General features: G+C 38.3%; 1 protein-coding gene across 1 annotated transcript in view; it reads left to right on the top strand.

The window, feature by feature from the left end:
- RELCH (RAB11 binding and LisH domain, coiled-coil and HEAT repeat containing) overlaps positions 1-16,805 on the top strand; it is a 76,065-nt gene extending 59,260 nt beyond the window's left edge. Inside the window, 10 exon segments of the mRNA XM_066326097.1 lie at positions 1,742-1,824; positions 2,003-2,066; positions 4,282-4,420; positions 4,775-4,891; positions 5,891-5,946; positions 5,948-5,980; positions 10,346-10,396; positions 10,398-10,417; positions 15,036-15,085; positions 15,088-16,805. Coding sequence (XP_066182194.1) covers positions 1,742-1,824; positions 2,003-2,066; positions 4,282-4,420; positions 4,775-4,891; positions 5,891-5,946; positions 5,948-5,980; positions 10,346-10,396; positions 10,398-10,417; positions 15,036-15,085; positions 15,088-15,155 — 681 coding nt within the window. The 3' untranslated portion in view covers positions 15,156-16,805.
- The last annotated feature ends 324 nt before the right edge of the window (positions 16,806-17,129 follow it).

Genomic DNA, 17,129 nt, shown 5'->3' with positions numbered 1-17,129 from the left:
TGCAGACTTCCTTACGTAAGACACAAAATGGAAATATCTAATCTTTCCTGTTCTTATTAATGAAGACGAAACCAAACATTTTGTTGAATATTAAAAAAGTTTCCAACTTGGTTTGAAAATTAGTAGGTTTTCTCATGAAGAAAGCATTTAAAGGGCATTTGCAACATATACAGTAAATGCTTATGTGTAACTACATAGGTAATGTAAAAAAATCATCTGGGAACATCTGTATTCAAACACCTTTATTGTTCATGGGTAATTAATTTTACTGTGATTTCAAGCTTTTAACATTTGGGATGCACTGCAACAAATATATATCTTCCTTAGATTGCAAAAGAGTTGAGGAAATACATTTCATGGATAGTTCAGGATTCTCCATTTTCTACCTGCACAGACCAGCATGCATACTGCTTGCATGGTTGTTAATATCAACAAGTCCTGAATGACTTTCAGGAAAATAATTTGGCATCTGGGAAGTGCTGTTTGTCTCATTGTAAAGGTGTGAGGGGTATCACTCAGTGGGGGGAAATCTACACATATTTGGCGTAGTCAACACTTCTATGTTGCATGTGACAGCCACCTACTATGATAGATATTGTTGTGTTGAGTTAGGAACAGCATTTACATGAAATTGTCAAATTCAAATGGACATTAGTACCTAATTATACATAAATTTATTTATAATAGTGTCTGAAATAAAGTATGCAATTACCTGCTAAAAGTTCGAGCTCAAGTTTTAAAATATCTGAAAATAAAGAAAACATTGTATTGCTGAATTTGTCATGTTTGTGCTGGTTGCCAGACCACTTTAACTTTCTTCACGCCTTTGCATTTATGAAGCTCTAGTGTAGCAGTATTTGCTTAGCTTCTAATTTTGGTTTGCTTTTGTGTTTTTTTCTTTCTCTCTCTTGGTTGTGCCGTTCTTCTTCCCATGATACTGTACTCGCTCTTTCCGTGCATCATCTGTGATACCCCCCTGCTCCGACCATTCAGCTGTTGGTGAAGGGGGTACATGAAACTCTGGTAGCTCAGAGAGTTGTTCCTGCTCTCATTACTCTCTCCAGTGACCCTGAAATGTAAGTTCCCTGACTGTCTTATATACCTAGCATCCTTCTTAATACTTAGAAAGAAATAACCATCAGTTATGTCTCTTAATCTAGCTGAACAAAAATTGAATTACTTTTAAAGGAAATTAACCTTAAATCACTTTTTTTTTCCTAAATAAAAGGTTTACTGCAACACCTGGAATTGAACTTTATAAAAATGCTGAATAAACTTTAAACAGAAAACTTAAATCCATGTAATTTAATTTTTGTTTTCTATATTAATCATGGTCTCTGTTTTCAAATTTGCTTACATAATTTCTAGCAGAAAGCTGGATACTACTATTCTGTAATGCTATCAGCTTTGCTACTGCAAAATTAAGACTCATCTGCATTAATGAAATGCGAAGTAGTTTTGGCTGCATCTCATTTCTGATAGACAGCCATGGCATTTCATTTCCTGGACATTCTGATGTGGTATTTCTTTCAAGCTAAGGAGGGATGCTTTGCTAATCTCACTAACAACTTGTTACTAACAGATGCTCCAGCATGAGTAGAGTCTTAGTGGCTTTAATGTCTTGTGTGGGTGACTAAACCAAGAACAACCCCAAGAGTCTGCCTGCCCATCCTCAGTCACAGCTAACCCAGTTCTTAAAGTTTACCAAAGCGTTTTTTATTGCATGTTGACTGGTTTACAGCTGACTCTTCGAGGCATGAGTGAAGCATTAGTTGACAAGCGGGTTGCTCCGGCCCTTGTTACCTTGTCCAGTGATCCTGAATTGTGAGTTTCAGACTGAGACCTTGAGTTAATCCTGTCTTTTTCCTGATCTGCTTTTTTTTTTTTCTTTGTCATTGCTAGAAACTAATGTAACTTAAAAGTACTAATTTAAAAACTTTTATTTAAGTAATTTTGTTGTTGGTGTTGAATACATCTTAAAAACTCTATTCTTCCATTGTAGTTCAGTAAGGATTGCTACAATCCCTGCTTTTGGGACCATCATGGAAACTGTTACTCAGAGAGAGGTAAGGTGCCTGTTGTCACCTATGTTTTTGTAGCATAAGAAGTGGATGATTTTTAATACATCCAGAATAAAAGAAAGGAAAGCTCATAAATTCTTCCCTTCCCTTCCCTTTCCCTCCCCTTCCCTTCCCTTCCCTTACCCTTCCCTTCCCTTCCCTTCCCTTCCCTTCCCTTTCCCTTCCTTCCCTTCCCTTCCCTTCCTTCCCTTCCCTTCCCTTCCCTTCCCTTCCCTTCCCTCCCTTCCCTTCCCTTCCCTTCCTTCCCTTCCCTTCCCTTCCTTCCCTTCCCTTCCCTTCCCTTCCCTTCCCTTCCCTTCCCTTCCCTTCCCTTCCCTTCCCTTCCCTTCCCTTCCCTCCCTTCCCTTCCTTCCCTTCCTTCCCTTCCCTTCCCTTCCTTCCCTTCCTTCCCTTCCCTTCCCTTCCCTTCCCTTCCCTTCCCTTCCCTTCCCTTCCTCTTCCCTTCCCTTCCCTTCCCTCCCTGCCCTTCCCTTTCCCTTCCCTTCCCTTCCCTTCCCTTCCCTTCCTTCCCTTCCCTTCCCTTCCCTTCCCTTCCCTTCCCTTCCCTTCCCTTCCCTTCCCTTCCCGTCCCTTCCCTTCCCTTCCCTTCCCTTCCCTTCCCTTCCCTCCCTTCCCTGTTCCCTTCCCCCCCTTCCCTTCCCTTCCCTTTCCCTTCCCTTCCCTTCCCTTCCCTTCCCTCCTCCCTTCCCTTCCCTTCCCTTCCCTCCTTCCCTTCCCTTCCCTTCCCTTCCCTTTCCCTTCCCTTCCCTTCCCTTCCCTTCCCTTCCCTTCCCTTCCCCGTCCCAAAGTGCTTTCTGCTTTTGCAATGGCGTTTTTCTTGATTTTTTTCTTTCCCTAAACAAACCAACCCTCATAACTAATAAAAACATTTCCTCCTAAATCTCAACCAAATATAAACAGAGACAGATAAATAGAGGGGAGGCCTGGCTAAAAGATGGGAAATCCCATGCTCAAAATGCTTTTTAAAACCTTCTCCAGTACAGTTGTGAAATCTAACTCCATTATTTCCAAATGAAATAGTTCTATTTTAAAATGGTGACCAAAAACATCCACATATTGTACTATTGTATACTGTACTATTTAAATGCTTTAGGGTATCTGCTTGGCTCCCAAATACTTTTGAAGAGCACAAGACTCTTGTTGTTCCAGTCATATCTGCTGGTTTAGCCCTTGGTGTCCAAGATGGCACTGAAAGACATAATGACATTAGCAAAGTATTCCTTGAAGATAATGTAGAGGCGCAATTCCTTCTCATTTTTTAAATGATGATACTATAGTAGTAGATATTAATCCTAAAGACAGTCAGGATTCTGCTGGAAGCAGTAGAAAACTGGATTTTGTTTCATGTAACAACTGTGCAATCAAATTTCTTTTTTAAGTCCTTGCAGCTTTTTGCAGAGCTTGCATTCTTCCCGTAATTTCAGCATACTCTAAAGAATGTGTTTGAGGAAATGCAAGTAATGTGAGTCAAGTCAGTGATGGACTCACGTACTTGGAAGATGGAAAAGTTAAAATTTGTAGCTTGGAATGCATGCCTATAATCAGTTGGGAAGAATATTGTTTTGTTACCACTCAGAAATTACTGTATCCATTGCACTAATTATAATAAGCCTTAGACTACAGAGCCGATAGCACCTTCCAAAATGTATCATAATGTTATTTTTTCAACTTTGAATCCAAATTAAATATCTATCTCATCTTATTTTGGGGTTTTTTGCCTTTAGTTGAAGGAATCTTTTTAATTCCATTGATTTTATGATGGTTACTTTTGCATCTCTATCCTCTGCAAAAAAAATTTTGGCTATTAATTGAGGTACATGACAAAAAAATGCCGTTAATTGGTTTCTAATTCAACAGGGAAACTCTGTAGATATTAATAGTAAGAGGGAAACTCTTAATAGCAGGTAAAAAAACGGGTGTGTACCAGACTCAAGGAAACCTGAGGGGGAAAGATCAGCTATATGGGAGCACTGTCTGTTATTAAAAGATATTTTAGAATAAAACTCTGGTAACAATCTTTAAAACATAGAGGTGCATTTGAAGAGTTTGAAACATCCTGTTAGAAAAAAATCTGTAAATTAGAAGTCCAAGATCTGTCATCTGAAATACAGAAGATTGTAAACATAGCCTGAACTGATCATAACAGTTTCTAGCATCTTCATTCTTTTGTGTTCTTTCTATTTCTCGGGGAATATTTAAGCTTCTGGAGAGAGTAAAAATGCAGCTGGCATCTTTCCTGGAGGACCCTCAGTATCAAGACCAACATTCTTTACATACAGAAATCATAAAAACATTTGGAAGAGTTGGACCTAACGCTGAGCCCAGATTTAGAGATGAATGTAAGTTGCATCCATGGGAAGATGCAGTCTTCCTCTCTCTGTCCAAAAGCTAATAGCTGTGCTGGTTACAAATGGGGTTTTTCTTTCTTTTCTGTAAACTCTTATTATTTCAAAGGTACTCCAAGGTACATTTTTATTATAGATGGGGCTATCACAAGTTTTTATTTCAAGTTTGAGTCAATCCATTAAATGTGCAAGGGCAATCCCATTAAACGCAAGTGTTTGCAGTTCTTATTCCATGCTGATATGTGATGTTTCAGGCACCTGCAGTTGCCATATAGCACCTGTTTAATGCTAAACAAGTCTGTGAAAAGCAGTTTCAAATTCCTGTTATTACTGTATTTATTTTTCCAGTTGTTATTCCACACTTGCACAAGTTAGCCCTGGTCAACAACCAGCAGTCTGTTGATTCGAAGAGACTGGATATCGCTACCCACCTGTTTGAGTCCTACAGTGCTCTTTCCTGTTGTTGTATCCTTTTTTCAGGGGAAGTTTAACTGTTATTTCTCTGGTGGTGAGAGAAGTTTAATATTAGAAAAATAGCTAAGTTTGTCTTTGAATCAGTGATGTAAAACATCATCTATTCAGCATAAGGGAGAGATTTTCAGCAATGGTGAATATCATGGATTTGCTGGACAGGTGCCCACCAAGCCATTCTCATTCCCTCCTCAGGAGGATGGGTAAGGGTAGTGGAGAAAATCAGACAGAAGAAAAACTCTTGTCAAAATAAAGAGAGTATAATTAAGTATAAGCTATGCATGGAGGCAAAGCAAACAGAAGATTTATTCTCTACTTTCCATTAGCAAGCAATGTCCAGGTATTTCCCAGGAAGCAGGGCTTCAGCACATGTAGCACTTGCTCCAGAAGACAAACATTATAATAAAAAATGGTGTCCTGCCTCACCACCAGCACTTTCTCTTAGTTTTTATATCTGAATAGGCCTCACACAGTGTGTGTGGAACATCCCTCTGGTCAGTTTGGGTCAGCTGTCCAGGCTGTGTGCCCTCTACCAGCCTGATGATGGGGGCGATTGTTGAGAGACAGCACTGATGCTGTGCCAGCACTGCTCAGCAGTAGCCTAACACTGGTGTGTCACCAACACTTTTGTAGGTATCAGTGCAAAACACAGCACTGAGGGCTGCTCTGCAGAAAACAAACTCCAGCCAGACCCCACACAGTGGATCTGATAGATACTTTAAAAAAGAAAGCTATAAAAACAAAACTCTTGATCTTAACCAATAAATCAAGAAAAAATCTTAAAATAATTGTATGGAAGTATGAAATATATGATGTTAAATATATTTAAGATATTTTTTCCTTTTTGTTAGTCATGAAGGTCAAATGCTGTTCCATCTTCTTAGTTTTGCTGCTGCCACTGTGTTCCACAGAACAACATTATCAGAAGACAGGGAAAAAAAAGTATAATTTCAAAAGGTGGTCTGTACAATACCTTAACAACTTGGACTTCAGTTATTTCAGAGGATTTAATGGTCAATCACTTTTTACCAGGACTGAAGTGTTTACGAAACCGACATGGAACATCTCTCTCCAGAGCATGAGGTGAGCAGCTATGTTTACTGAATACAAGATGTAGGTAGCAGAAGTTGAAATGTGATGGCATTTTAAACCAGAAGTTAAAGAGGGCTGCTCATAAATGGTTTCAAAACATGGCATTGAGGAGTTTTTTGGTAAAGAATAGGTCACATGATTTATAAACCAGTAAAATCTCATAAATGTATTTCTAAGCTGAGGACCTCTGCAGACAAATAGTTAACTGTCAGAAATGCGTGTAGAAACACAAATCTTCCTAGACTGAAGAAAAAGGAAATGTTTTTACCATCTTGATGTTAATCAAACCAAGGATGCACTAAAATCAGTGGCTACAATAAACCCAATGGAAATGCAGATAAAAATTGGTAGCATGCAGGAAAGAAACTATTAAGGATTAGGGAATATCTGGAGTGCACGTCATATCTGGAGCACTGTGCCCAGTTCTGGGATCCACAGTACGAAAGCACAGGCTTACTGGAGAGAGTCCAGTGAAGGGCTGGAGAAGAAAATGAGGGAGCTGGGACTGTTCAGCCTGGAGAAAACTTGGGTGAATTATATCAGTACCTGAAGAGAGGGTCCGAAGAGGACAGACCCAGGCTCTTCCCAGTCGTGCGCAGTGGACAAGACCAGAGACCATGGGCAGAGTTGGGTTTTTTTTTTTTTTTTTTAAATTGTGAGTGTGACTGAGTGGTGGCCCACATTGTCCAAGGAGGTTATGGAGTCTAAATGCTTGGATACTCAAAGCCATCTGGACATGCTCTTCCTCGACATGTGGCTTCGAGTGGCCTGCTTGAGCAGGGGTTGACCAGATGATCCTCCAGGGGTCCCTTCCAACCTCAACCACTCTGTGATTCTGTGAATTGTAAAGAGCAGATTAAAAGAAGCAGACAGGACACATGGGAGTGAACAAGATCCCTGACAGGAGGAGCTTAAAGCAAGCAGCCAAAAAACCCAGAAAAAGTTAGCAGAGGAAGCAATCTTGAGCAACTTGAAAATCTAGCCCTATGCACTTTTTTGTTAAGATTTGAAGAGGATGAATACTAACAGAGATTGCAACAGAGAGATGTTAAGTCAGTAAGAGAAATAAGAGATGTCATTTTGTTGCATGCTGAGAAAAGCTTAAAGGATGAACATTTCAGGGATGGAGGAAAAGATTTAATCAGAATGTACAGAAGAATACTGTTGAAGGTTACTTTGAAGGTTAATACTGCACTTTCATGAATTACTCGTACGTGAGAAAATTAATTTTATTTTCCTTGTGTTTGCCAAAGCGACCTGAATAAGATGACTATTCTCTGGGAGTCCTAAGTTCTTATATTCAGTAACAGAGTTCCTTCTTTCAGTTACATTTTCCATCTAAAAGCCTGTAGTATCAATCTTTTATTTTCTATATTTTATTACTGGGGGAACTTTTCAACCTGAAAGTAAAGAATCTGAGTTCACAGAAGGCCGAGTCAGAAGGAACAGTAGTGACCCTGAGCATCACTCAGAGGCAATAAATTGTGCTTCCTTACACAGGCAGCACTAGAGGTGTGGCAATGATAGATATTCTGTGTTCAGAGAGAGGTGCAAGATGGACTGGGAGGTCTTGAGCATATATCTGAAAGCTGCACTAGGCAAAAGTTTCATTTTCTTTCACCAGTGGGATAACAGATACAAATTCTGCTACTTCATATTTGTAGTTAATGTAACTTCTAAGGTTTAAAGATATAGTTTAAAAGATACACTGAATTAGAACAAGGGGTTTGATTGAGTTTGAATCTTGTCGTCAGAGAAGGAAGCTTGAGGACTGGGATAACATTAAAAAAAATCAATAAGTAAAGATAGCTCTCAATCCTCTGTTACAACATTCTCCATTACTGTACTTAAGTGACTTCAGACATAATGCCGAGTGCTTTGTTTTTGTAGCCAGAAAGAAATATAAAATTAAAATATTTACTTCCTGCTCCAGTGGGTTAGAAAATTCACTACAGGCTTCCATTTTTTATCCCTTTTATTGTAGAAATGGATATCTAGTGCTTGATCAGCTTCCCACTTCCAATAGGAGATTTGTAGGCATCAGTAATAGAAGCTTCTGAGGCCCAGTGAGTTCTAGTGTGTATCTTAGAAGCCTTCTATAGAAAATCATGTTTTCTGAAATGAATGCCTTTACGTCTCAAACAATTAGACATTTGCATAAACAGAATTAAGCCTTTTTCATTATTTTGGCCACTGTGGTTATTTGTGATTCAAATGGCTTATCACTTGACAAATACACATTTCTAAACCACAGTGCCTTAGCTTTAATGGCTTTAACGTCAGTACAGAGTTTATGCTCATCTTGGAAGGGTAACATTGTGGAATTGGCTTGTGTGGTCCTGTCTGGCAGCATTTACACTCGTAAACTCCATACTTATTTTCCTTTCTTTCATATAACTGAAATTGCAAGTTGGGCACTTAGGTCAGACCTTCTCATCTTTAAAGGAAACATTTCACCTTGTACAGACACTCAGCTACTTTACCAGCATCTCTAGTCAAATGTCAAGTCCCTTCTTTCTCATTTCCCACTTGCTTCTATGGGTTTTCAAAGTAAATGGATTTGAGTTGCATGATAGTGAGTCAGTATTTGGTCAAATATTTAGTCCATATACTGACGGTACTGTTTATAAGACTTCAGCATGTTAAGTCTCTTAAGTGTCTCTAAATATAGAGTTAGTGCTTTAAAATATTTCTCTTAAGGAGATGTGATTTCATAATCAGTCCTATGACCAAACAAAGAGAAACTAAGGGAATGGGTCTGAGCAGTATGTGCAGAGCCATGATGTAGAACATTTAGAAATTAATTTGCAGAAGAAGACAAGAATTGCTCCACTTCATCACAAATTACACAGCCTTTATCAGAAAGAGATGTGCAATGGATGGGAAATCCAATCCTGTTCTTGAAATGATCTTGGATCCTTGATGATTGTTCTCCCCTTTGATCAAAACTTCATATTGTTGATATTTGGAGATTTGATTCAGGTGTACAAAAATGTAGGAAAGCTCCAGTGCACAGATAGAAATGCTAAGTAATAAAATTATGGCAGCTGTGCTTGGAAATTTCAGGGTTTTTTGGATACAGAACAAAAATCTTGTTTTTTTCACTAGAATTCTCCATGTATTTCTCTTGTACCACTGTACTCTTGAGCGTTAAGTATTTGTATCACACTTTATGCAAATGGAGGACAGCAAATTTAGTAGGAAGAGTTGTAGTCTGTTTGAATGCTGCTCTCTGAAACACTCAAGGGTGTGTAATGTTTCAATTTTCAAATGTTTCAATGCTGAAGTAATTCTTTTGGAGAAACAGAGGGAGCAGTAGTAGAGATCTGCAGACCAGGCCTCATCATTATCAGTGTTATTAATAGTGTGCTGCGGACTTAACAGAAACCAGGATTTGAATTTATACAAATATATTTTAAAATACTTACCAGTTGGTAGTAACCATTAGTGACTGATCTGTATTTTAGAGATTGAAAATAGGTTTTTCCTTGTTGTATATATCAGGTTTGGTAAGAGAGTACTGATTCTAAGTTTAGGTCTCAGAAAAGATCTGGCTTCTTCTGAGCTGTGGCAGAGGAAGTTTCCCTTTATGCAGTGTGTATATATGTGTGTATATGTATATATTTATAGTTTCATACTTTGCATTCTAACTTTTCTGCCTAAGTGTTCAAAACACTTTTGTTTTAATGTGTTAAAACAGTACTGTTGTGAACAGGGCAGGGAGTTATATATCTGTCCCATGAATTAACTGTGTGATTATTTTTTTTAGGCTTGCTATTGGGAATCATTCCTTTATTTTTGGATAAGTGTAAAAATGTCAGTGTGGAGGTGTTTCAGTCTTAAACACTCTGCAGAAACCTTTAACACTGTAATTGCTCAAATAAAGGGAAAAAAGGCATGAGTCATCGGAACTCTGAAAGAAATCAGTGGAATGATATTAAGTTGATTTTACGACTTCCTTCCATTATAGTGTTGTCTTAGGGTGCCATCACACTTTCTTTCCTTGCTTTTTTTGGTCATGCATAATGTTCATGAAGAAACAGTGTGTCACAGATAGGAGTTTGTTTTAGCTCTGTTTTTAAAAGCCTGGGGGAAAGGAGGGAGTCCTGAACTTCTGTAACTATTTGGAAAACATTTTACAGATAGTTACAGAATAGTTATTTTGAACGTTTTTGTTGTTTCTAACCACAAGGCATTATCAGATAACTGGAACTCAAAGGACTTGAAAAAACCCAGGGAAACGTTTTCACAGTTCTGCTAATGTCAGAATTATTTGCAGAGTAGATTTCATAAGAAGTGTTAATGTAAAAGGAAAAATGTCAAATGTCATGTCTCTCTCTTCCTTATGTGACTTAGGTTATTTTGAGCTCCATGATAAAAGAATGTGAACAGAAAGTGGAAAACAAGGACCGTCCAAGAACCGCAAGGGTAAGACTTCCACTTCCCTTTTTCTATGTGCCTCCAGAGTACTGTTCTGCAGCATGTATTCCAGAACAGGGTCTGTTGCAGCAGCCACCTTCTTAGAGGGTAGAAATGAACTGAGGACACAGACTTCTTGTTTCTCAAAGCATGAAGAGGGTCCTGGTTTATTTCTCTTTACAGCTTAGCCATCCTGACTCAAAACTATTCACCATTTTGGCTGCAGCAAGCCCCTGCTGTAGGTTTCCCTTGCAGCCTCTGACTGCTGGTTATTTCCTGCTCAACTATGACTGGAGGTACTAGTTTGCAGACTCTGACTGCAGGCTTTTACCTGGCTAGACTGTGACTGCAGGTTCCAACAATAGGCTCTAACTGCAGACCCAGACTGACCTCACAGCAGTGATTCTCTCTCCCCAGGATTCTTCTTTTCATGATCCTCTCATTCCCTCTTCCTCAAGCTTCTTCTGCCTTCACATTCCCCTCACCAGCTAACCCACTCCCTTTATCACACTTATCTTTATTGGATATAGCTGTGACTCAGCAGGGGCAAGGCTGTATTGGGATTAACACATATGTACTTACATGAGGTCACCTGTATTCCTTTTTCCTACAGGTGTCCAAGGTTTGTGACCTGAAATCCTGCACTAACGTATGCTGTATTTGAAAACAGATTATAGCAACTTTAATACAGTGGTTGTTTCTGTCTCCAGTGTAAAACATGGACAATAATTTTTTTATAGAAATTATGTTCTTTGTTCTTAATTTTTTATCCATTTAAAGCATATTTAAATTTCTGTCCTGAATCTGAGAAATCAGGGAGTGCCTGGACTAAGTGCTTAGAGCAATGTACATAGCAGGACACTTTGCCACCATGGCGGTGGCATTCTGCAGGCTGAGAGAATTGTTCTGGTCCTGGGAGTGGCTTGCTTCAGGCTGCTGTCCTGGTTTGCACATGACCAGTGCACACCGAGAGCAGTTTTCTCCAGTGTATCCACTGATCCCTGTGTGAGGGTGCTGGTTAGGAAACAGGCTGGCTTTGGGAAAATGTCACCTGTGTTGCACTTTGGTAAAACACCCTTTCCCCAAACAGTAAACCCAAATCTCCATGGAGGCAGGAGACACAGTGCATATGCATCCATTTGCTTCACGTGTAGAGATGATATCATGTGTGCATTTCCTGATAACAAAAGTAGCCAACAGACCCCCACTGGACATGGAAATTTGGAATGCTCACTGTCATGATGAGTTTATTGTACGTGCTCTGTTGCCTGCTTATTGCTTGGAATGGCATACCAGCAGGTAAATTCATGTGGATTATTATATAACTTAATCCTTAGCAGCTTTGCCAGAAAGTGTGTGAGACGGTATCTGAAAAGAGATCTGTTCTCAATCCCAATGCTTTGTCACGAGAATTGAGACAAGTACTGAACCTTGCTCATGTCAGGCTTTCTTACCTGTAACAAACTGATAGAATTATACTTCTTGAAAGAGCCCACCCATAGTCCTGGAAGCAACTGATAGTTTTGAGACTGACTAAAATAGGTGTACAAGAACTGAGCAGAAGAAATATGACGTAGATAAAAGGTCAGTCGCTCACACACCAAGTGAAATACTCAGGCTTTACTAGTAGAAAATACTTTGAAATCAGTCAGTCCAATTAAGCCATTGCAGGAACAGATAAATGCAAACCTCATACAACATCTAGTATATTTCTTTAAGAATGCAAACTGCTGAAAACTAAGATATGAAAAGGGTAGGTCTTTGCAATCTGTTCCTTTGTTCTTTAATTAGCCTTTCCCTTTCTATTCAACATCAGGCTATGGTTGCAGTCTTGCACTGTACAAAATTAACAAGAAATATTTTACCACTGAAGAAATGCCTTTTCATCTACGTAAATACCTCTGTTTTCTTGCTAAGCGCTTGCTAATTTCAGTTCCTAATTGCAAGGCAAATACATATTTGACAAAGGATTAAATGTGACTGGAATAGAAATTACTGTGTCTTGTTAACAGCATGGGAATGCATGCACAGAATCAAAATGGTGTTCTTATCTTGTCTTTTCCCCTTGCTGTTAGAAAAGTTGGTCATATAATACACGATCAAAGAAATATTTTTTTCGGAAGATTAAACTCTGCATTTAAAAATATTGGATAGCCACTTTTGTTAAACATTTTCTTTAGCTGTTTACAAGGTATTTCAGTCATGGATAACAACTTAGGTTACAAACTGATTGCTATAAGATACCCATCAGGAATGTCTGTTTTGGCTTAGAGTTCCCATAAAACAGCTAGAACTCTGTGTAGCATCTGATTCATCTAGACACCAGGAAAATTTTGATGTTACACATTATTTTTGTTTGTGGGTTGGGGTTTGTTTTGGTTATTAAATAATGAATAAATGCAAGAACTTTTCTGTAGACTGATGGTTTCAAACAAGATATACTATTGCTTTGTTGGGTTCTTTGATTAGTTTTTAAAGATATGAGACTCAAATTACTTGATTTCATATTCAGTTTTGCTATGTTTAATATTCAGTTTGCATAGTAATGGAAAGTACTTTGGAGGCATATTTAAACTTCTAAGTATGCAGGATGCTGTGGATTATGTTTCTATTACAGTAAGCTAGTATAAGAAAACATGAACTTCTAGACTCTGCAGTTGTTACTCTTTATTTTCTGATATCAGAGGCTGATATCCCCCAAACTGTTTCGAGAATTAATGGAACACCTCCTTGTTTTCCTCAATCTTATTCAGGATCATTAGCCTAATGAAAGCACAGTTTGTCTAAAACTACAGATTTGTCACCCACTGCTAGGCTTTCTTTTCTGAAGTGAGCAGTTCTATTTTCTAATCTGCTAATGCTTGGAATGTACAGTATTTCCCAAATAAGTTTTCATAGCTCACACAACTCTAGGATACTTCACAATCTGAGCTAACTTCTTGTCCTTAATTAGCTGATAGTGTGTGTAAACTGTTACTTACATAATTTACTATGCCTTGTTTTATCATGAAATCAAAGGAAATTGCATAATGCATACATCTTAATGTAGCAGTAACTTCCCTGCTGAGTTGTATCAGCTGGAAATACGTGATTCATTAGTTGACTGGAGATGTTTAATCAAGCCAAAGATGCTGGCTACGTGAATGTGCTTGATACAAATATTTACTTAAAAGTTTATAATTAAACTACTTCTAAATCCACAGTACAGCTTTAGTGAGAGTTTCCCTTTTATTTTTAAGGTACTTTTAAAAGAACCAGAAATCATTATCACTAAGGACCTTTTTTTTTTTTTTTTTTTTTTTTTTTTTTTTTGGTGGTGTGAAATGGGAGAAAGTACTGGGTACATCCCTTCTACCTTTGAAGAAATCATTCAAGTTCTGTTGAAACAATCAGAGTTGACTTTAGAGTGATCTCCCTGATGCAACTGTGTCTAACATAACTGTTTATAACCTTTCAGACTGAAAAGTCAGTTCTTGGAATCTGGCCTTTGCAAGTAAGACAGATTTGTGGTCTTAGCTATAATTTTGAAATGCAGAGTCTACACTGAGTTCAAAAGGGAGAAGTTATTTGGTAATGTTTTCTAAAATTGTCTTTGTCCAATGTTGAAATACATTTGCCATTTTGACTACTAATATAGGAAGTATAGAATATTGTTAATATTCCTGCTATGTACATTTGCTCTGTCTTGAGACAGGTGACTCCTACTGTGCTAAACAGTTATATATATCTGAAGTTGAGCTCACTAATATGTTGTTAACTAAAGAAAATTAAATCTGTTAATTTCACATAATAGGGATAATTTCTTAACATTTTATTCAAAGCTTAGCATCCTGTAGCTTCAGCATTGATTGGTTGCTGCTTCCAGTCCAGTTGGGAAATCTATTGAACTCTCCACTGTCCTATCTAATATGTCTCAAGTAGGAACATCCAAGCACAGGTAACAGGAGCCACATTCAAAACAACAAAAAGGAGAAGCTCCTTACAGAAGCAGGACTCAGGGTGGGGTTTGCAAGAAATTTATAAGGAGATCAAAGGAAAGCTGGTCAAATAATATAAAGATTTATTGATAGTTTACTAGGTTGAGAATCCTCACCAATTTTTAACTCTGCTCAGGTGGAGGCAGTTGGAAAACAAGGAATTGAGGTCACTGTTTTGTTTTTAGCTTGCTTTTCCTCATCTCTACACTTCTGCTAATGTCACTGTTGGAGGCAGGTTATTTGAGTTAGAAAAGTCTATGTCTGAACTAATACTGCTGAACTTACACTAACTAAACATAAGGATTGACATTTCTGGTGAGAAGGCCAAGCCAGTCTTTCACAGATGTATTTGTCACTATTCACATAGCAATTCCCCAATAGGTAGCAAATGCTAATGTGGTGACACCCAAAGGTACTAAAAATTAGTGTCCACAAAAATATTTTACCATTTTCACAGGCACTGTGAGCACATTGTAATAATTTAACAGTGTATATATGGACTAGGTAGTGATGGATTTCAATTCTCCTTCACAGACTGATCTTTGTTGTTGAAACCTCTGAAACAAAGACAATTTACTTACTTAATAAATTACAACATAATGTTCTTTTTTATTTGTGGTCTTACACCGCTAAATGTTTTCCTTTCCTAGCTCGATGTCAATTGCAGCGAGCCTGGTGAGTGAAGATACAAAGACCAAGTTTTGAACAAAATGGGCCAGCTGACTACATCAGGTGCAATGTTGGCTAATGTGTTCCAGAGGAAGAAATAAGATGGGAAAAGGAACTCACAGCTAACACTAAGGTGGACCTCACAGAGACTGGTTCCTGTACTTGAAGTACTTGCCTTTTAATTTCTTCTGTCTTATGTTCTTGTAGTATAATTTTATTCTAACCTCCAAAGATATTTGCACTGCTTTTGAATATCGCTGTGTATCTGTTAATTTTGGGTTAACTGTGGTTGATATAAAACTGAAATCATAGTCTGTACCAAGTCCCTGTTCTGTGTTCTTGTCTTTCCAGCATAATTTTTTTTATATAGTGGAAGGTTTTGGTTTTTTTATTTTCTGACAGGATATCAGCAAATATCTGTATTATACATGGAGCTATTCTGACGGTACGTAAAATAATGTAAATTTGAAGTCATTGTCATGAAGTAATAAAAGTGGAGATTACTTATGTATTTAAATTATGAGAGAGTAATGCAGATTTTTTAATTATGTTTCTAAAAAGAAGAGGAAGAGCCACCAGCATTTGTCTGTGCTTCTAGGGTTGTTTTTTTAAGTATTGTGCATCCTGAATCCAGAGGAATTGCAGTATCTAATGTATGAGACTGCTTGCACTGCATCAGTCTGCAGGGAATGCTCATGTTTCAGATGCTTTATGCTGACATTGTAAATGCTGTACAAAGTCCTTCAGATAAAATTCTCACACCTAAGTGGTTTTTTTGAGGGATTTTTTTTTTCTTTTGTTGAGGTTTTTGTTTTATTTTCAAGCACTTTACAAGTCTACACGTCCACAGGCACATCCATTAAGTAAAGGAAAAAACATGATAAATGAATAAATGTGTAAGCTACTACACAAGGTCCCCAGTACAGTTCTGCAGTCAGAGGAAACCTTATGCAGAAGAGAGCTTTCATCTTGCACTTGGTGTGCAATTCTGTGGACTGTGAAAACTAAAGATATTTTGTTGTTTAGATTGAATTTCAGTTCAAATTTAATTTTGGTGTGTTTGAAATTATGTTGCGTTTGATGTGCAGTTTCTTTAAAATGTTAAGCAGACTGCCTACATACTTTTGGAAAATGATATTACAGGGAGTATATTCAAACTACCAAATATTTTGTTAGCAAGGAAGCATTAACAACTAAATCCTTTTCTTCTTATGCAGCACTTTTCTCCCCCCTCTTTATGTCAATGTAAGCTTCTGAAAGTAAACTCAAGTGCATGCATGAACTGGTATGAGGTAGCAAAATACAAAAGCCCAGGCATTCTCTGACCACGTTCTCTGGCTGGAAGTATGGACATCTTTGAGAATAGGGAAAGCAAAAAGAGCAAGGGAAATAAAGTATTCCCTCCTGAAACAGAATATGGATGGAATAACAGGTCAGGTATGACCTTTAGATGGAGATGATGGAGATAACTTGAGGCTTGTGACTGCTTCATGTCTGTGCCTGTTGGCTCTGCAGATGCTGTCCCTGCCACGTTGTGTTGTGACAGGGCCTGCTGCTCACGCACGCACCATCAGTCCCCATGCACTGCACTGATGACACGTTTTTCTGGAGGTTACAGACAGCTCCATGTTGCTCGTTACCATGAAAGTATGCTTTTGGCAGACTGTGAAATGGAGACATTCCTGAGGAATGGGAAGTGGTGACGTTCCTCTCTGTTGTTCTGTTGTCAATAAAAAGTTTTGTATACCTGCCTTGTCTTGTTACTTCTGCTCTTCCCTGAAAAAGACAATCACATCAACAGAGCTGTTACAGGAGAGATGTCTAATGCACAGGAATTGTTTGCCTTAACTCTTTTTACATAGCAGGTGGTAGACTGAATTTGCTCAATTTCCTATCTGTGTGCTTGGCTCCTAGACCTGTGGCTTTACTGGCATTTTCATGCAGGGTCTTCTCCTATGTCTCCTGTGCCACAGTTTTGTTTTGGATTTTTTTTCTACTCTTTTCTGATTTCTTGAGCAGTTGCAGTGCCAAGAGACAGCTTTCAAGTCGTGAGACTGAAATAACAGGTCCATGGT

Source organism: Sylvia atricapilla, chromosome 1 (assembly GCF_009819655.1).
Source record: "Sylvia atricapilla isolate bSylAtr1 chromosome 1, bSylAtr1.pri, whole genome shotgun sequence".
Lineage (NCBI taxonomy): Eukaryota > Metazoa > Chordata > Aves > Passeriformes > Sylviidae > Sylvia > Sylvia atricapilla.
This window is presented reverse-complemented; position numbering and strand designations above follow the sequence as displayed.